At 34.9% G+C, this 22,120-nt stretch overlaps 1 protein-coding gene across 4 annotated transcripts in view; it reads left to right on the top strand.

Moving 5' to 3' along the window:
• Positions 1 to 20,743, top strand: part of LOC128861092 (homeotic protein female sterile) — a 38,287-nt gene extending 17,544 nt beyond the window's left edge. For all 4 annotated transcript variants that reach the window (XM_054098985.1, XM_054098983.1, XM_054098986.1 and 1 more), the window contains one exon: positions 18,420 to 20,743. In XM_054098985.1, the coding sequence (XP_053954960.1) occupies positions 18,420 to 19,368 (949 nt within the window). In that variant the 3' untranslated portion in view covers positions 19,369 to 20,743. The remainder of the gene's footprint in view (positions 1 to 18,419) is intronic.
• The last annotated feature ends 1,377 nt before the right edge of the window (positions 20,744 to 22,120 follow it).

The following is a 22,120-nucleotide window of genomic DNA, read 5'->3' as shown; positions in this document are numbered from 1 at the left end:
GAGATCGCTGCTCTCCTGTGTTTGTGTGCGCGTGCTTTCGCCCGCATATATAGCACATAGCTTCCATGTGAATGTGTGTGTGTGCGCCTTGTACTTGTATTTGTATTTTGGGTTTTTTGACGTTGATTGGAGGCTTTATTGGCATCAACGAAGCGACGGCGACAGCGACAATCACAACCAACAGTTGTCCGGCCAAGCAGTGGCAGCTGTAAAAAAGAATAACGCAGCCAGACATGCGGGTACAGTTAGGCGGAAACACTACTACTCATATCATCTGTAATAGCACTAAGAACAACAAAACATTTTAATATATAAATAATTTTCCATGATTAACGTCGTCGTTGTTGTTGCAATTGGTTTGAGTTGTGCCAAGAGCTGAGCTGTTGAATTATTTCAGAGCCAGAGCCAGAGTCTCCGTAGAAAACCAGAGTCATAGCCTGATCGCAACGACCAGCCAGCCAGCCGTTCAGCCGCTCAGCCATATGTACGCCCGTCTGGCACTTTGTTGAGGCCTCGTTATCAGCTTAAATACATAAATGGCCGTAAATTCGAGTGTAGAGCAAGTAAAACAACGTTCGCTTGGGGGCTGTGTCGGGCTATGGTGGCGTGGATCGCGGGGTCCTTCTATGCCATAATGAATATAGTGCGCCAGTTTGTTTAAATGCGCTTGTTGAATGTGCGATGGTGGATGTGTGGCCCGCTGGTCGCATCAAGTACGCGTTTAAGTACAATGCCGCTGGTTGTGGTACAGTCAATTAAGTTGGCTGTATGGAATGTTTTGCTACTTACTTATTGTTGTTTTTAATCTCGTCTTCCTGTACTTTTCCCATTTAAAGCGAATTTAAATCGATTTCATTTGTGTCGCCCGTAAGTAAAATTTTAGTCCATACGTACTGACGCTTATATATGTATGTATGGATGTATTATACAAACAGTTATGCATACATATGTACATATAGTATATAGTTGTTAAGTAGCAAATTATTTATTGACTATGTGACTTTCTTAGTCACACAAATTATACTTCGCTTGAGGTGGCTTCCACTCGACCAGGGTTTAAGTTGAATTTCGATATTGAAATTTATTTGGAATATAGACCAAATTTGCTTTAAAAAATCGTATAGAATTCAGGAGCGATGGTGATTTGCTTTATTGTTCTTGTTGTCTTATGTCAAGCTGTATACTCTTGAGAGGCGTTGATAGGTTAAAAGTGGTACACAAGTTAAAGACCAAATCTCCAACAAAACTCGTAGCATCTTTTCTCATTGTAATACTTTCTACAGAGATTTATATAGCCTCCTATAATTAATCTTCTCAAAGATAACAACGGAATAACCTGCCGGAATAACGGCCGCGGCTATTAATGAAGTTGCGCACTTACTTTAAAATATGATATTTAGGTTAGATTCAGGTGGATCCGCAGATCGAGCAGCACATTTAGGCTAAAGTTGGAAGTCCTTTGGGATATCACATTTGGCTAAACAAATTCCGACTTGAACCATTCAATGTCTCTCATGAAACTCATCAGTACTTCTTTTTCGATGTCGTTACGTGTTTTTAAGGTGCTAAAAATGAAATTCTCAGATGTCAGCGCCTGCTTCTGTGGATGTCGGCTGCCTGCCATGTGCTTAAGAGCATAGCAGATGAAATTAATGCGTTGATCAACGCCGCGCATGGAAGCATTTTCAGTGTCAATTGGCAGTTTGGAATGGATAAATGAGAGTCGTTTGAGAAGTCCGCGCAAAAATAAACACTATTTAACCATAACAGCGCTTCTTTTTTCGAGATATGAATTAAATTCCGCTAGATCGATGATTTCGTCCACTGTCCGCCGTGTGGGTCTCTGAATATTGATTATGCCACTTATACTTATAGCAGGATGCAACAAATTATGGATGGCCACCCATTCATCAGATTTATACAGTGACCTTTACTAGTCGGGCCGATAAATAGCTACGGTAAAGTACCTTTTATTTATACGAAAGGCTTATTTTCTCAACTACTTTCAATAGAAAAATAGTTTTTATGTTTTCCACTTGGTAAATGAGTGAATATTTTTTCGTTAATGTTAAAAACAACGTTGTCAAGTTACTCCGCCACGTAGAATTGGCTCTTGTGAGAAGCTAAAGACCAGCAACGGTATATCTCCTGTTGGCGCTCTGCAGTGAGACCCTTATGCTGCCTGTCAAGGAGCGTAACAAATGCTCAGCAAGCAGTTTTTGGGTAGACTGCTGCCATGGAGATCATCCCAGCAGGTATCTGCTAGAGATCGAGCTGCATCCTTGATACATCACGAGTCATTTCCATGAGTTGAAACACAAGATTCAGCAACACAACTGAGTGGTAGTGAATTCAAGCAATACGAGGGTCGTTTGGAAAGTCCGTGCAAAGATAAAAATTACTTTAATGTTTGGGTAAACCTTTTTTATGTTTCGACATAGTGTCTTTTTAGGCTTATACACTTCGTCCAATGTTGTTCTAGTTTGCCGATATATTCCGAGTAGTAGGATTTGTCCAAGTCTGAAAAATACACATAAGTTTATGCTATCACCTCCTCCTTTGAATAAAATCTGTTCTTCGCCAAACATTTCTTCAAGTTAGAAAGCAAAAGTAGTCCGAGGGATCCGATAGAGCCTATTCGGGAGAATAAGGGGAACCCTATATCCATTAATTTGGCGATCACAATTGCTGAACCGTGAGCTGGTGCGTTGTCGTGATGGAAAAAGAAAATCACACGACTTCCTCGCTTCAAACGAATGCCAAAAAAAAAAAAAAAATACACCGATCTGCCTGAAGATGTGCGGTGTTTCAAGAGATGCTACTAACTAAACATAACCTCGATACGTGTCAGTAGTGTCATCTCTCTGACTTTGCGCAGACTTTTCAAAGACTTCCATCTTGGTAGGGTTCAAAGTTTATCTAAAATGGTAAGATTCAAAGCCTATCTTTGGGTCCGGCATCCAGTTGCAATACGACTCCATGTATTGCGAAGATCTACTCAAAGCGAACAAGGCACTCGCTGATTTGCTGTTCCCACGAATAGTTTGGATTGAACTCCAAGAGCTTCTATTCCACGTGGCACCAGATTTTGTTGTGCTATTACCAGTTGTGCTTGCATATTGCTCTGGACTGGTTGCTTGGACTGAACTCTATACTTTCATTCCACAATACACAACCCACTCACATAAAAACTTACTAGCTAACTAAACGCACACAATATATTTGCCGTCTAAACAATTTCAATGTAGTAAAAGAGGGAATGATGGGAGGTTTCTTCTTTTTCATCGCGTTTGCAGCTTCTATAGTGTCTTCGGAAATCCCTTTTTCATGCCTCTCCGCGTATAGCTGCCGCTTCTCGCGCAGTTCTCGGCTCAATCGCGTCAATTGAAGTCGATACCGATCCCCAGTGATGGTTTCGCTTGGTTTTAACAGTTCATAATAAATAACACCAACTTGGTCTCACCAAATACATAGCATAACCTTCGCAGCGTGAATATTCGGCCGAGGCGACGACGTAGAAGTATGACCGGGCAGTTCCCATGACTTTCTTTTCTTTGGATTGCTGTAATGAATCCATTTTTCATAACCCGTTACGATGCGATGAAGAAGCCCCTTCTTTTTTGCCGCTGGAGCAGTTGTTCACAGGCGAAAAACGACGTTCAACATCCCTTGGTTTTAACTCATGAGGAACCCAAGTCCCCTGTTTCTGAATCATTCCCAAAGCATGGAATCGCTTAGATATGGATCGGCGGGTAATTCCTAATACTGAAGCAAGCTCTTCTTGCATTTGACACGGATTCTAATTGAGCAATGCCTCCAATTCAGCGTTTTCGAAGGTTTTTGGCCTGGTCAACATTGAATTCACCGTCTTTGAAGCGACGGAACCAATTTCGGCACGTTGTTTCACTTACAGCAGCATCTCCATAAACTTTTTGTAGCTCTCGATGCGCTTCAGCCGCCGTTTTTTTTCGGATGAAAGAGGAAAATCAACACTTCTCTTAAATGACGATTATTCGGCACAAAATCAGACATTTTCAAAAAAACCAAAATTATATGATACCAAAATAAAATCACTAATGTGTCGAAGCAGTTTGCTTACCATATGTCTAAGCTTGGCTTATGACGTTTAGGTTATGTTAGAATCGACTAGCACACACTGCTGGCGGCATCTATTGACAAACAGCGGGAACTTAGTTGCGCACCTAATAATTAAATTAAAATTTTTTAAAATTAATTTTATTTAATTTTTTTTTTTAATTTCTGATTAAATTTTTTGAAATTTTAATGAACATTTTTGGAATATTTGTAAATCTTGTACAAACTTTAAATCCTTGTTTTATATGATATTCCTGTTAGAGTAAATTAGGTTTTTTATATTTTATTGCCAATTAATGAAAAGTTGAAAAACAAAAGAAAAGTAGTCAGAACTGGTCAAAATGATGAGGTGCTATGTTGTTGTTGTTGCAGCATAAACAATCCCCATACATGCACGGGGAATGCTGCTCGAGTGACAGTCCTAGGTCGCATATAAATCCTGGTTGTTCCGGAAACGTAGAACCGTCGTGGGTTGAGGTGCTATAGTTTTTTTCACTGGCTGTGCTTGTGAGAATGGCTACAATTTTTAAGTTTCCCCAAGTTGAAGTGCTAACCGTTTAGCTGTTTTTGGCTCACGGCACATTTAGCTGAGAAAAAATCCAAATTCACCTTTGACATTTGTGCCGGCCTGATTCAACTAAAGCCTTAATATATCTGTGAAACACTGAACCATGCAAATTAGATCAGTCGGCTTCGCTTTGTATTAAATTCATTTCCAGTCCCAATTATTCTAAAGAGCTGCCTAAGTATTTATTGTACGCCAGAGCTGCATAAATTAAATTAAATAATCGGAATTACATAATTGGCTGAGCGATTGAAATGTAATGTAGTTACCTAACCGCATAGCTGTGTATATCCACAAATTCATTCATTGCAGATACGTATGTAAGTATTTATTATATGCAGGTACGTGTGTGTGTTGAAAACGTGCACTCCAAAAGTTTCTGCAGATTTGGTACAATTCCTTCTGTGTTAAATAATAGAAAATAACAATAAATACGGACAGTTGTAAGAGGGCAAAAAGTGGCCACCGGAAATATGTTGCGTTGATAACAGGGTAAATAACACCAACAACAACAACGGTACGTATGAGAATATCATTCAATAACAAAGGCAACAGAGGGAACCTTAACTAAACGACATAAATAAATGTCAGAAAGCGTCCGCTCGAAGCAGCAGCAACAGCAACAGCGGCTAAAAAACTTTTTTTCCAAGCCAATACATCTACAAATAGCGCTTACTTACTTCATGAATATTTACATGTGTAGATACATATGTATGTATGCACATACTAACAGAGGCACAAGTACGCGTATAGGCGTTAGGGAGGGTCGATTTTTTGATTATCATACGACATAAATCACTTTAACGCCTGCGGTTGGTATAAGAAATGTAATGGAAAATCATGAACTGTTAGGACTTATAATAGATAGAAATAATATAGAAAAAAAGGAAAATACATTGAAGTAAATATATACATAAATATAATATTTAGTGCTTTCAATGTAGTGATAGAGTCGAACCGGGAGGGAAATGAGCATAAGGCCCGATGTGATTTTTGCGAAACGAAAGGAAATGCATCGATAGACAATTACCACCTTCAATTACACTCGCTTCGAAATAAAACACCACCTTCTGAAAATGATGGACTTTAGCAGCCCGATTAAATGATGAACTTCATACACTGACGCAGTTACGCAATGGGATATGCCGCTGAAAGAGGTTAGGCCGCTATAGAAATATTTTTTTAAAATGCCTTACTCTAAGCGTTAAGGTGGATACAATTTCTAAATACTTCTATTTTGTAGTTTGGCGCCTCCCATTTCAGTTCGATGGACCGAAAAATTTTGTACAATTTTGTTGACTAAAAATATGACCTAATATATTTAAAAAATATTTATTAATGTAGGAAAAATTTCTAAATACTTCTCCCTTAGTTTTTTGCGCACCCCATTCTCTCTTTTAGGCGAATTTTCCTACCATTTTTGCTTCGAAAAAATTATTTTTTCGAAAAATTTTCGAAAACTTGTAAATTCACATAGAAAGAATATCATGAAAAAGATGTGTGCAAAATTTCAGGGAGATCGGTCAATAACTTTTCGAGTTAACGTGTACGCCAATTCGAAAAATATTGTTTTTAGAAAAACGCGTCTAAAGTTTGAATACCCAGCGCTCGAACGCAAAGAATAGAGTCGTCATGGTTGACGATCTAAAGGGTGATTTTTTAGCTATTATCTTTTTAAACAGTTGGTTTAAACAGCTGACGCACGTTTCGTGTTTTGTTTCACTCTCAAACATCTTCAGTTTGGCCTATAATTTAACCACGAATCGTCTTACAAACGAACAACCCTTGCAAATCATTGAATTTTATTATTAAAATGCGTGTTCTGTTAAGAAAGTTTAAGATTTTTTTTTATCGAAAAATTGTGTTCAGCGACGAAGCTCATTTTTGGATCAATGGGTACGTAAATAAGCAGAATTGTCGATTTTGGAGTGAAGATCAGGCAGAAGAATTGCAAGAGCCACCAATGTATCAAGAAAAGGTCACAGTTTGGTGCGGTTTATGGGCTGGGGATATCATTGGACCGTACTTCTTCAAAGATGCTACGGATCGTAACGTAACTGTGAATGGTGAGCGCTACCGTGAAATGATATCCAACTTTTTTTTTCCCAAAATGCAAGAGCTTGACTTGCATGACATGTGGTTTCAGCACGCCGGTGCCACATGCCACACAGCACGCGTAATAATGGACTTGTTGAGAGGCGAGTTTGGTGAACATTTTATTTCACGTTCGGGACCTGTCAATTGGCCACCCAGATCGTGCAATATAACGCCTTTAGATTATTTTTTGTGGGGCTATGTTAAAGCTCATGTCTATTCAGACAAGCCTGCTTCAATTAACGCATTGGAAGACAAAATGAAAGCATTTATATGTGGGATACCGGCCGAAACATTGGAAAGAGTTTGCCAAAATCGGATTAAGCGGATGGACTATTTGAAGCGCAGTCGCGGTCAACATTTGCATGAAATAATCTTCAAACATTAAATTATATGGACTGAACTATCGATTTAAATAAAAATTTCATGCATTTTTCTGAAGTTTACGTGTGTTCTTTTGAAAAACTTTCCTATAGATCTTTAAAAATCACCCTTTATAATATAAGACATACTTAAATTTACGTTCTAAAAATTCTTTCACATGTTCTTAAAGGGTTATAAGAACCTTTTATGAAAAAAACAATTTTTTTTCGAAGTTTTACAGGTATCTGACCCCTTAACCGTTTTTAAATGCCATACTCCAAGGATTAAATTTTGAATTTTCTTAAAGCAAACGCGCTTCTACAGTTATTCACAAGTATATTCATAAATGTAATATGTTGCTGGTCATCGTAAATTAAAAATTTTAATGCTGTTGGTCCGGCCGTGCGCCTTACAAAAAGAATATCTTTGTCGAAAAAAGCTGTATAGCTGACATTTTCTTTCATAATATAGATAAACAAAATAGTAATTTATGCAGTTTAAGACGTTTTTAATAAAGGACCTGTAGAATTGTGAATTCTTTCACTGCTCGGCTGAAAAGATTTTGAAAATATCGAAATTTTCCATATTTTTTCCACCGCTACGGTAACCTAACACAAATTAAAATCAAATCCACCCACTATTATGCATACAAAGTTTATTAAAATATACAGGACGATGCAACTGCAATGTAAATAATTCTTATATTCCTACATTTGGCTTTGATAAACTTAACATATAATAAATGCCGTACTTGTGAGGGGCATAACATAACACTAAAAATCTCTTCACTTTCCCCTGAATCCAGCTCAGCTAACTCCCCTTTCTTTTTGGTCCGGCCTTTCGTGCGATAACATCGAGCAACTAATGAGCCGATGTAGAATTCCTAAATTGGAAACAACGAAAAGTGCCACCTGCTTTAGATGACCACGCTGACTAACGAAATTTGATTGAGTGAAATTTGATTGAAAGTCACGGACTATACATCAGACTATAATTTTTCAAAGATTTTTGACGTGTAAGAAGACAATGAAGGACAAATGAAGATTTTGCATATCAAAATGGGCTCAAAAGCTCAAAGTTGAATGGGGGAAAACTGCACTCTAAGATCTTGTTACGACATAATAATTATACAATATATACACCCGTGTTCACAATTATATATTATAAAAGTAGCTATTATTTTCATAAAAACTTTAAACATTTTGAAAAAAATCTGGCTGTGAAGTTCTGTAGACCATCAAATGTCGCAAAGTTTTGGGAATGTATGTATTTTGTATTTTATTTTATTTTTCATAAAAATATAGTTTATACTGGAACAAACACCAATTATAAGTAGAACCAAATTTTGCACAAAAAAAAAAAACAAAACACATTCTTCAAAATTTACAACTTTTTAGTGTGAATTTTCAGAAAATGCCTGGGTATGCAGTCTAACATCCCATTAAATATTGCAAGTTTTTGAGTATTTTTTGATTTATTTTTCATAAAAATGCAGTCACATTGCAAAGTTTTGGGAATTAATTTTTTTATTTTTTATTATATTTTTTTATTTGTTTTATACTATTTTTTTTATTTGCTTTTTTTTTAATTTTTGCTTTAATAAAAGTGTGTATAGTTTATCTTATATATAAAATAAAGTCAACTTTTTGTGTGTGTTCGCTAACCGGCCGTGTCTTTGCACCGAATTAAACCAAACTTACACACATTGTTAAGTAGGTATTGAAGATGGTTTCCGTATAGTTTGGATACCTATTGGTATATAGGTCAAAACGTGGACCCGGGTAACCTTTGGATGTGTATGTACAATATGGGTATCAAATGAAAGCTGTTGGTTAAGTAAGTATTGAAAATGGGTTTCGTAAAGTTTGGTTGTAATTCGGAACACTGGCAACGCGCACAGCGTTCTTTTGAACCAGCCATAATGTTGTTGTGTCAAATTACCGTTACAAGTTAATGAAGAACCAACATGCAATATTTCCAAAAGAAGTGGATTGTAAACAATGTAAAATCATCATTTGGGATGAGTGTATAATGGGGCACAAAAAACCGTTACAGGCACTTAATCGTGAAAATCGACGTTTATTTGGAAATGCATTGATTTTATTAACTGGTGATTTTAGACAAACGTTACCCGTTATTCCGCGATCAACCCCAGCTGATGAATTGAATGCGTGCTTGAAAGCATCTAATTTGTGGCGATATGTGACGAAATTAACACTAAACACAAGTGTTCGCGTTCAACTCCAAAATGATTCAAGTGCTGAAGTTTTTTCAAAGCAATTGTTACAAATTGGCAATGGACGAATTCCTATTGATAATAATGGCTTATTTAAATTTCCAGATCATTTTTGTCAAATAGCAGAAGGATTTTGAAAAATTTTCAAAATTGAGTCATCTACGCCATGTTGAAAATCGGGACCGTGTCGCAATATCTCGAGAACTATTATAGACACCATAAAATTTTTTTTTTCAAAATAAAGGTTAAATCATAAGGAATCGTTACGTGTATAACAGAAAATCTAAAAAACTGGCTAAATCAACTAAAAATTGATTCAAAAAATTTTTTTGACTTTTTTTTGGTCAAAATTTCGAAATTTTTTTTTTAACATACATAATACTAATTTAAACTACTTATTTGTTTCTATATTGTCTGTAAATTGCATTGAAATCCATCCAACGGTTCAAGAAATATTGATTTTTGAAAAAAACACGGTCCCGATTTTCAACATGGCGTAGATGACTCAATTTTGAAAATTTTTCAAAATCCTTTTAGGCTCGAATGTATCTTACCTAGAACTAATATTTCCCAAAGTTTCAAAGAAATCGAAAGCCCACTTGCAAATCTCATATTTTCTGACGGAGTCTTACCCAGAATCAAAGGCCGATTTGGTGCAAAAGGTTTTTCCCGACATAACACAAAATTACAAGAATCACAATTGGCTAAGTGAACGAGCTATATTAGCTGGTACGAATAATGATGTTAACGAGGTAAATGCAGATATCTTGGATAAAATACCTGGTGATACTGTTGTATACCGGTCTGTTGACACAATTATCGACCAAGATCAAGTAGTTAACTATCCAACCGAATTTTTTAATTCATTGGATATATCTGGATTTCCGCCACATTATTTGCAATTAAAAGTTGGTGCAACCATTATTATGCTTCGGAATATTAATCATCCAAAATTATGTAACGGAACTAGACTTGTAGTCAAACGATTGATGAATAATGTTATCGAAGCAACTATTTTAATTGGCAAATTCAAGAATGAAGACGTTCTAATACCGAGAATTCCAAAAATTCAACCAGAATTGCCATTTGAATTCAAGCGTTTGCAACTGCCCATTCGTTTAGCAGTTGCAATAACTATCAATAAATCACAAGGGCACACTTTAGAAATATGCGGGATGAATTTAGAAAAACCAATATTCACCCATGGTTCCGTTCCGTTGGCTGTTCACGTGTTGGGAAGCCAACAACATTATGTATTTGCTCAAAAACAAATAGAAAAACAAAAAATATTGTTTATGCCAAAGCGCTTGAATAAAGAATAAAAAAATAAATAATATGAAAACCATATCTTTTCTGTTCTAAACCATATCTATTCTATTTTAGTGTGCCCAGCGAAGCGGCCCGGGCTTGCTAGTACTGTTATAAAAACTAGCTACAACAAAATTCAAACTTTATGTAAAATTATTCAGAATTTTTCGAAAAATCCTGGGTATGCAGTTTTATATACATATAGCTCATTAAATCTTAGTATAATAAAGTGCAAGTTGGAAGCGACTAAAAAATCTTTGATTATTTTTTTTCTGACCGTGTAATTCATTGTTTTTATATAACGAATGCTCGACATTTTGTTTAGATGAAAAAAATATACAAAATAGCCAGTGAAAAAAGAGGTCAAAAATCAACGCAATTGTTGATGCTTTTCAAAGTAAAACTTTGTTATATCAGAATTTAATGGGCCGTAAAACCGCAAACTCGGAATTGTTTTGGAAAATCTAATTAAAATTGGGAAATTCTGTTTCAAATTTTGGAGCAATTTTAAAATTTTTTTTTAATGAATTTAATGGGCTCTAAAACTGCCTACTCGAAGCTCTTGTAAAAATTCTAATTAAAATTGGAAAATTCCGATTGAAATTATGGAGAAAATTAAAACTTTTTTTTTATGAATTTAATGGGCTATAAAACTGCAAATTCGATTTTTTTTACAAATTCTCATTAAAATTGAAAAATTCGGATTGAAATTATGGATTGGATTGAAATATGGAATTCTGATTGAAATTTTAGAGATTTTTGTGTTTAGTCTTTTAATTTTTTTTTAATGAATTTAATGGGCAATCAAACTGAAAATACGAAATTTTACTTTAAAATGTGATTAAAAAATTTGAAGTTAAAAAAAAATTGAATTTAATATATTTCTTAATTTTTTTTATTTAACTTAAATTAAAAAACTTAAAAAAAATCTTTTTTTTAAATAAATTTTGTTAATTTAAGTTAAATAAAAAAAATTAGATTAGAGAAATTAATAAGAAAAGTTTTTATTTTTGTTTTTATATTTGTTTTAGTGTAATTTAATTTTAATTTTTTTTATTTGACTTAAAATTAAAAAATGCAATATTAAAAAAATTCTAATTAAAAACAAAAACATTGCAATTAAATTAAATTAAAAGAAAAAAACGTTTATTATTAATTTTGTAAAAAGTTAAAACTTGTAGTTAGTTTTTGTTGTAGTACAAACTAGGTTCTGATAAAGAAATAAAAAAAGTATATTAAATAAATCGATAAAAAATAAAAAAATACTAAAAATTTTACAATACGTCCCGCTGCAATTATTTTGAACGCGAGTGTATTGATTTGATCCTTTGTAATCTCAAATATAGCCAAGAACTAGTTAGTCTTGCGCTTCCATATCTCGAAAACCAGGCTATTCTAAGTTCTAATTGGGATTCAGTGCATCAAAAACTTTCGCAAAATTAATATGCTGGTTCTTTGCTCAAAATTTGAGTGGCATTTGTATAAGTAAATTATGTAAATTAAATGTAAAAGCTGCACTAGTACAAAATTTTAGTTACATTACGATTAAAAGATTAAATTCAAGATCACTAAATGCGGGAATTGATTAGAATTTCAAACAAACTTTTTTCTTTGCATCTGCAAGCTCAAAATTGATTTCGAGTCCATGGCTGCCCTCCTTGGCGGAGCTTGATGCAGCCTCCTTAATGTACATACATACACACTTACGTGTGCATTAGCCAGGAGTAATTGTGTTGTTGAAGGCGCCGTACAAATACTCGTACTGGCGAACTCACACCGCTCGGTCTCGGTCTAGATCAGCTAAATGAAGCCAAGCCAAAAGAGATTTTTGCGTCGCAGTTACTGTTTGTGTGTGTCTGTGTTGAAATCGAAATGCGCATACGAGTAAATATATATATGTGTGTGTATTATTGTATGCATGTATATCACTTCACTTGAATGCTGTAAAAACTACGTACGCGGCAAGAGGGCGTGCGCTGCCAGTACGAGTAAAATGCCACTTGGCCGAGATTAAAAATTGACAATCTGAACAGCAGCAGCAACAAATGAATGCATATATGTATGCTTGTAGACACATACATACATACATACAATTGTAAATACAACCAAACAACATGAACTGTATTCATATCTTACCCACAAACGCATAAAATTTCCATATGTCGGGGAGAAACAACGAAACGCGAAACGCTGTAAAAGAGCAAAACATAAAGATCAGGGTGAATAGTGGCAAGGCACGTTAGAAGCGGCAACAATAGACGTGAGCATGCCTACAAATGTATGTTACTGCGAGTATACAAAAAAAGAGCAAAAAAAAAAACAAACAAAAAATTATATGCCTCCACACAAATGCAGTAAAATGAGTGGCAGCGCGAAAGGGAGTCGCGTTGTAGAAGAAGTAAACGTAAAAGGTACAACTTGGCCATTTTTTGACGATCGTGCAAAAGGAGTATGAACGCTATTTATTACTATTTTTATTGTTCTTGCATTATTTTTATATGCTATAAGATTAATTCTCAAATGTAAGAATAGAAAATGGAAAAAATGGAAAATTTTGTTTTATAATTTTTAAGAGCTTTAATAAATAAATGAATAAAAATATGCATACATACATATGTACTTATACCAGCATCTATAGTGCACTCATACAAAGATATGATTATTCGTATTCATATAGGAGCAGCGCTCATACACATTTTGTGGTCTAAAAATAAACTTGCAGCGCAGCTGTGTTTTAAAGGAAAATTCAGTCAGTACAGCAGGCACAGAGACACGTGAATTGATAACGCATATGAACACATGCTTAAATACTGATTTGTGTACACAGATTTACACATAAATACATGCATACATACATATGTACATATTTTTATATAGCATGCGCACATACTTTTTGTGTCATGTCAGGTCCTTTCCCTTTCGTCAGCCATTACGATTTTTCGTTGCTCATCAATTTTTACTTAAAGGCATTTGAAAACTACGAAAAATACATTTGTAATATGATATTTTTCCTCAATTACATGCATATATACATATATACATGCATACATCTGTATACATACATTCACCACCATTTCATGCACGACTTTCAAGTGTTTCACCAAAGAATTTTGTTGGCGTTTGTGAAAATATGGCTCGATTTTACGCGTACCCTCTAATTGAAATTTAACGAAAGAGGGAGGGCGGCGCGTTTTGGTTGAACATACTATTTTTAGCCCAATGTGATGAGCGTTAAGCCCGATTTAAGAGCAGCTGGTAGGAAATTCGAGTTGACAAATGCACCATGAATGCTGCATACATACATACATATGTATTGTATATAGATTATATTTTTATACATATGTACTTATATGTGTACGTACTAACTCTACACACATATCTCTAAACTATATACAGTTCCGCGCCACATTGCGGCTGCGCGCAGGCAAAATGTAGAAATTAAAAGAAATAATTCAAAGACGGAGGTCATTTTAGCGTGAGAACATTTTTCACTTGTTGATAGTCTAGGAATAGGCACGTTTTGTGGTTACTTTGGATTTGATAAAATAAGGCAAACTATGCGAAGAAAGCCATTTTAGTTGAAGTTTTAATTTTGAACCGCAATTTGCATATGTATGTGTGTGCGTAAGCATTTGCGTAGCTATTCGTTTGCGGTCTGCGAAATAAATGCACAAATTTTTGCAAAAAAACCATGAGAAATTCTTGATTGAAAGATATTTGCAGTGGTCATGATACATACACTGACAGACATAAGTATAGGCACAATAAGGACAATGGAATAAAAATCAAGTTTTTCAAATCAACAATAACAAAAACTGTTTATTCCACATAAGTTGCGCATACCCATACATTTTAGTTAATAAATCAAGTCTTAATTTTTGAAAATTCACAGTGCTTAGGGGGACAGATACCTGTAAACGGCCATATTTTCCATGATTTTCACTAAAATTATTTAAAATCAAGAAGAAGATATTATATTTTTTTCAAAATTCAGTTTGTTATAAATGAAAATAATATAATTTTTTTTTTATTTTAATCATTTAAAATGGCGGATGTACACTCAATTCTTCCAGGAAGGTCGCAGCGGGGCTTCTCAATCGGCGGGCATTGTAGCATGGGCGTCAGTGACCTGAATACAAAAAACCCAACATTTTTTTGTTTATTAATGTCATAATTTCTATATGAATTAAAAAACAAATGGAAAAAATCGCGGAATAAAATGCTTAAAAAAATGAATTTTGGGCCAAATTTTCCTACTATTTTTGCTTCGAAAAAATTTCTTTTTCGAAAATTTTTCGAAAACTTGTAAATTCACATAGAAAGTATGTCATAGAAAAGATGTGTGCAAAATTTCAGGGAGATCGGTCAATAACTTTTCGAGTTATCATGTACGCCATTTCGAAAAATAAAGTTTTGAGAAAAACGCGTCTAAAGTTTGAATCCAACGTAACTATACCTCTCCCAGCGCTCAAACGCAAAGAATAGAGTCGTCACAGTTGACGATCTATAATATAAGAAATACTTAAATTTTCGTTCTAAAATTTTTTTGATGTATTCTCAAAGGATTATATTAACATTTTATGAAAAAAAAAAATTTTTTAGAGTCATTGTCATGCTGAAATGTGAAGGAGCTTGATAGAGTAAACTGCTCTGCAACTTCAAATATTAAATTTGCTTTCATCTGAAAACAATACATTTGGACCGTAGCTAAGAGGCTGGTTTTTAAATTGTTTTGCATATGCCACCCTTTTCTTTTGGTTGATTGTATGTAGATATGAAGGGCTTGCACCTAGACACGCATGCTTTGTACTCAGCCTGATCCAACTGTTTTGGCATGGACTTCTTTGCCAAAATCTTGTTTTAGCTCCGCCGCGATCTAGGATGATGTAATTTTCGAAACATTTTTCACTTTTCGCACAATTTGCGATCGCTTTCGGTCTGCTAATATGCGCAGACGACCACTTCGCTGCAAACCTGTGAAATTCGTTTGCCCTGCGATCCATCATTTCTGCATCTCCGCGAGCGACTTTTCTTTTTTTTATGTAAATATATTATGATCCTTTGGTTTCATTTCTCTTTGGACTCATTGTGTCAAACAATTGTACACAACGCATTAATTTTCACTGATCTTGCACATAAAACTAGTAAAATTAATGAGGAAAGTTTGTTGTGCCTATACTTTTGTCCGGCACTGTACATACATACATATATACATACACACTTAGTCCTGCCATAAGTTCTGTTACAAGTTCAGTCCGTTATAGATATGAAATTATAATACTTGTTTAATGAAGTTAGCTTTATTGAATCATGTAAATATTAAAAACAAAAAAATTTAATTCTCATTAAAAATGGCCACGATGGATATTAACGTCGCTGCTCGAACCATAGATTGTTTGAGACTCCAAATTTATGTGAGGTCTTCGGCAGGCTATGCTCTCCAATTCTGACCACAAACTGTTGTCCAATGGATTCAGATCTAGACTTTCAGACGGCCAATCTTCTGCGGCTATGATCCCAGGAATACTGTTTTTTAGCCACAGCTGTGTGGTTTTTGCCTTATGGTCTGGAGCAAAACTTTGCTGGAAGCTGCAACGCTCTCCATTGAAGAGAGTACTGTTCAACTGCTTCACCACATCTTCGAAGGCATCCTCATGGTACACCATTTTAACCCCTTTTTCGCAGAAATGAAGAGATGTAACGCCTTTGCAAGACTCCCCACCAAACCAATACGGAGGCTCGATGGTGGCCATGATGAACGCTTGGAACAACAGTTTTTGCATCTGTAGAAGTTTTAGCATAGATTTTGTCGTTTTGCTTATTAAAAACTTCTACAAGAGTGAACATTTTATCATCTGTGAAAAATATCTCATCTGTGCAAAGAATATTTTCATGGTGGTTGATCCGGTGCCACCGAAGAAGCTCGCATCTCTCGAGTGACATTTTCTACAATCGGTTGAGCGACGGAAGGCTGTTATGTGGAGATCATCTCTAATTAGTCTTGACCCGAATCTGATCGATGCATTCATTTACCTGGACATGATTTTCTGCGTCCTAAGAGGATTTCTGCGAATTCTTTCTCGAACGCCTTTTATGGCTGTACTGGTTTGAATCCCTCGGGGACGACCAATTCTTTTTCTTTCTATCATTTCAGATGTTTTGGAAAAAGGATTGATTGTGCGGCAAATAAAAATTCTCAAAAAATTAAGTTTTTTCAGGAATTGGTAAATTGCACTTGCACTTTTACCGCACCTTGGAATGCAATCACTGCAATGCGATTTTTCTTAGGTTAACCTTAATTGGTCTGCTGTAACAAAATGTGCTGCAAATATCCGCATTTAATAACTTATCATAGTAACACTCAAATAAGCCTAACTTAGAATTGATCTTTTTGAAATCCTTTACGGGGGCATCCTTTTTTATATGCATATAGCATGAAAGGGATTTTTCATAAATTTCTGCATATTTCGCAACATAATTCACAATATCGGCTACAGTCACAGCGCTCGAGAATGACGATATGTGCATCAACTTCATCTTAGGTGGTTTGAACTGATAACTAAAGGTTATTTAAGCTTTTTTCTGTAAGCTCTGGTTACGCTTTTCGATTCATGTGCACGATGAAAATTTCGTGGAAATAAATTAATTGAGCAGGCGGTTCCAGTTGAAAGCAATTTGATGTACTATAGGTGCAAGAGAAGTCGACAGTCATCTTATTAGTAGTAGTAGACATAGCAGCATCAGCAGTAGCAACTGGCGTCAGCTTCACCATAACTGCATTAGTGACAGCAGCGCCAACAGGAACATAAAAGTGCGAAGCAGAGACTAAAGAACTACGACGAATTTGAAAGCGATTGAATGCTTTTGTTGGTACATACTGAGTTGAGACTTTTGGAAACAACAAGGTCGTGCAGTTTTTTTATTACTGCTACTACAGTAAGCACATAAATAGCGGCATCTTTTACACCAAATTGAGAGTGTAAGGAAAATATGTCTGCATGTAGCCTATCAGATTTTTGCACCAATTGAGAGCACGCGAACAGTGCCAGCTCTTAGAGCAGCGATCTCCTCAGTAAAAGATATATGTAAGGGTTTTTTGTTGTTTATTGGCTTGCTCATTTAAAATATTATCACTTGCATTTGTGGTTATAATAGCACTTTTGGCATTAACTCTCCTCCTCCGCAGCAGCAGGGGGGAGAAAGCGTGCGAATAGAACCACGACGCTCAGCCATACACACAAAACCTTATTTGAATTTTGCAAAAAGTTGAGTTCTGCCTGCAGCATACCAACACAAGGTAACTGAGAGAACTCTTTGCACTTGGCGCACGGAAGTTTCGCATGGGGACGTTCACCTTTCTGAAGACATAGTGGCCAGTTTGTTATATTATTTTAATACACATTTATTAGAATAACCAGAGTCATTGTCTCAAGGTTTTTCAACCTTAAAAATGTAGCTAATTGATATGGAACTCATCGTAATTATTATTGCGAAAAGTTTGTAGTGATAAGAAAACAATTCCGCACAGTGTATTGGGAATTTTTATATTTATTACTTAAAACTTAAAACTAATACTTGTCACCAAAAATATTTTATTGTACATAATAATTTTATATTTTCGTTATCATAAGCACTCATACATTTAGATTTGTGTTTTATTTACTTTTACGATATCTTGCCTTGTGTAATATCTTCTAATCACAATTCTTCTTCCTCTTTTTCACCCCTCCTTCTCCCTATTTTCTTTTGTCTTTGCAGAGGCGGTTCACACGCTGTAGAGCAGGCAGCTATTGGACTTAATTTGAGTGCATTCTCGCATCATTTAAGTAATAACAACAACAACAATAGCAAGTCTGCACTCAAACTCAGCGCCTTACATTCATCTTTCAACGAAAGTGCGCTAAATCTGTCGAAATGCGCACCAGGTCTGAATATGAGCCATGAAGACTACTACTACTACGTAAAGCCAGAGTTGGACATGGCAGCCGCGCATCCGGGTGGCAATGTCATTGGTATTGGTGGCAATACTGCCGTGCCGTCGCATCCAATGCCGGCACATCAGGCACAGCAGCAGCAGCAGCAACAACATTTACACAGTGCTGCGCATGACAGCCGGGTCTCGTCAACGCGCAACGACAGCGCTACCCAGCACAGTACTACATTCGACGATCTGGACGCATCGTCAGTACGCAGTGGTGATGAAGCCTCTGTGCGTAATGCTGACATGAGTAATCAGGGTTCCGATGAGGTGGAGGAGCTGGAAGCAATAGATGCTGATTTTCCTTATCCGCTTATACTCGATGCAAATTCGCCGCGTTCTATGAGCGCAGCAGGCGTTAATGGTGGTAATGCCGTCGTCAATGGTGGTGCATCGAAACGCAAACGACGTGAGCTCAACGGTGATACAATAGACGGCACTATAGACGATGAAGATGATTATGAAGGACAGATGTTGCAACAACATCGTCATTTGAGACAGCAAAATGGGGGCGTTGGCGGCGGTAGTGGTGGTGGTGGTGGTTTAGGTGGTGCGAGTGGATATATGCTGGACATACCGCCGCCACAAACTGTGCGTGAGGTGTTGAACTTGAAGTTTTGCGGCTTCATTGCGGCGAAACTCAATAGTATGGAAGACACGGAGGCCGATAATTTGATGAACAAAATACTCATGTTGCTCGTACAGACACAGACTAGTGAGGGGAAATAGGAGGAGTGTAATAGGGACCCACACTCAATTTTCAGGTAGCGGCGCAAAAGTGTTGACGTATAGGTGCACCAGTACATGCCGACAAAGCTGGAGTAAGGGAAGATACAAGAAAGTTTGATTTGTAGTTGCATAAAGTTTACACAAACTGTACATACTTTGCTCAATTTCAATGAAATGCGGGCAGTAGTTGAAGGAGATTTTTGCGTACGAGATTTCTTGGAATACATAAATCTATGATATCTACATTTGTATGAATCTAATTTTTCAAATCGTTACCTAAGCGACATTTTTAATAAATTTATATGTACAGCAAATCAAAAAAATTTTGGCACAGCGATGTTTTTTTACAATATTTACAATGTTTTTCATGGTACAATTATTTCGTAAATTTTGTAAGAAAATATATTTTTTAGTAAAATAAAAAAGGTTTAAATCGAAGTTGCTTGAAATTTATGAAAATTTCATCAACATTTCGAACTCTTTTTAAATTCAGTATACAAAATTTTTATCCTTTTTTTCTTGTATGCCATTTTGTAGCTCATTTAAATCAATTCCAGCAGATTTACAAAAAAATTCTGCTGCGTAAAAAGTTCGAATACTTTTGCTTATTTTGGTTTAGTGTTGTATTAAGTTTGATACTTGATAAAATATGTAACATTTGTTGTAGTGTGAACTACATTTTTATACAAAATTAAGAAAAAAAACCTGACTTGTAAAACCTTGCGAATATTGTAAAAAAAACTTGCTGCAACAAAATTTTTTTGACTCACTGTAAATATTCATTTGTGTCATAATTTTTGGTGGCTGATGTGAATTCTTTATATGTATTATAAAAAAATTATAGTAATTATAAAAATATTCTTAAGTGCGAACATTTATTCATATTTAAATGCCTTTTTGCTGACTGTCATAAAATGCTCAGTTCGAAGAAATTATAAATTTAACTGAAACTATTTTTAAGGTGTACACAAACAAATGTCAGTATGAAATGTAAATATGTATGTAATGTAGATGCTTTAATACAAGGTTTGTTAGCAAACATGCTGAGAAATGCTCAGAATACAAAACTAAAATATTGGTTAGATGTGTGAATTCTTAAAGTACCATTAAATTTATATTTAATTAAATTTCATTTCATATCTTTATAAATTTGCATATTTTGTAATTGTACGAATACGAAAAAAAATTAACAAATTTGTTTAATTCTTTCGAAAAAAATTAAAAATTTCTGTTTAATACTTTCGCAGTAACTGCTTGCCTCGCAAGCTGGCTTTCTCTTCAATAAATGGATTTTTTTTTTTTGGAAAAATTTAATACGTAATTTCTTAAAAAATAAAAAAGTAAAAAATCTGCTTCCTCTGCAGTATTTCTATTACTTATTCTAATTTGCAATCCACTTAGTTTCCTACGAGTACTGAAATTAATTTAAAGCATTCCCGTGAATGCGCCAATTCTTGAAATCGCAACTCAACTATTAAAGATTGTAATTACGCATTATAAATACAAACAAACAGAGGTGATAAAATGAAGTGTTTAATGTAGAAAAATTTTAGCGAATTTTTACTAATTTTTTCTAATTATTTTCTTCCTATTTTTTTCTCAATAAACTATGCGCATCGGCGCTGCTCCAGTGAATTTAATTCGCCGAAAAAAAATTGCTTAATAAAATGCTGAACAAGCACAGGTTAGCCAGGTTGCTTGTCTAAGACACGATACTCGATGGCCCTAAGGCCCACCTGCATTTCATTTCCAACCACTAATTGATCAAGCACAATTAACATATCAATGGAATCTTAAGCATCACAAATATTTTTTGTTTTTTGAAAAGTGGAATATAGAAGAACAAAGCAAAAAAAAAAAATCACATACAATTAAGTGCTTACCTCAAAGGTAAAACTGTATTGAAAATTGATCGGTAAAATACATGTGTATGTACATACATATGCATACACGTACATACACACATACATATATCCGACGACACCTGCCAGAAATACTCACTTGAATTGGGTGATTTCAGTGGGATTTTTTCAATATTCAGTGATTTCTCACGGGAAATTTTTCAATTCACCATTTTTTAAAATGATTGTTCAGCTGTGTATGATTATTGCTTTTGATTTTGTACTAAAATCCAGCGAATATTTGTTTCACAGTCAGACTGAAAATTTAAGTTCTTTTGACGAAAGTTCGCAGTTGTGTATTTCAAGTTTAAAACAATAAAATAAAATCCACGTACTTGTAAGGCATATACATACATATCTATGCACATATATTCTACTATTCAATTATGGTTGTATCGTTCTTGCCATATTCTATAATACTTGCCTAAATATAACAAAAAACATTTGTACAACAAAAAATAAACAAAACAGCGCTTGCGCCAAAGAAAGACTTCAAAAAAATGTGAATTGTGATTCGCTTTGGAATTATTTTCTTAAATTATTGAGGTTTTATGTGCCCATAATGCCAAATATGTGTCATACCAAAAGTAAAAAAAAAAATAAAAAAAGTTAAAAAAATATAAAAGTTAAAAATTAAATAAAAAGTTAAAAAAATTGAATCAAAATAATAACAATCTTTTTCATATAATTTATTTTTTTAATAATAAATAAATTTTGAATAATACATTTTTTGCCAAACATGTGTCATACCAATAGTAATAAAAATAAAATAATAAATACAAATTTAAATAAAAAAACTGTTTTGTTAAAATAATTATAATAAATTTTTTTTACATAACAATTTTTGTTTT

Source organism: Anastrepha ludens, chromosome 4 (genome assembly GCF_028408465.1).
Source record: "Anastrepha ludens isolate Willacy chromosome 4, idAnaLude1.1, whole genome shotgun sequence".
Classification (NCBI taxonomy): Eukaryota; Metazoa; Arthropoda; class Insecta; order Diptera; family Tephritidae; genus Anastrepha; species Anastrepha ludens.
This window is presented reverse-complemented; position numbering and strand designations above follow the sequence as displayed.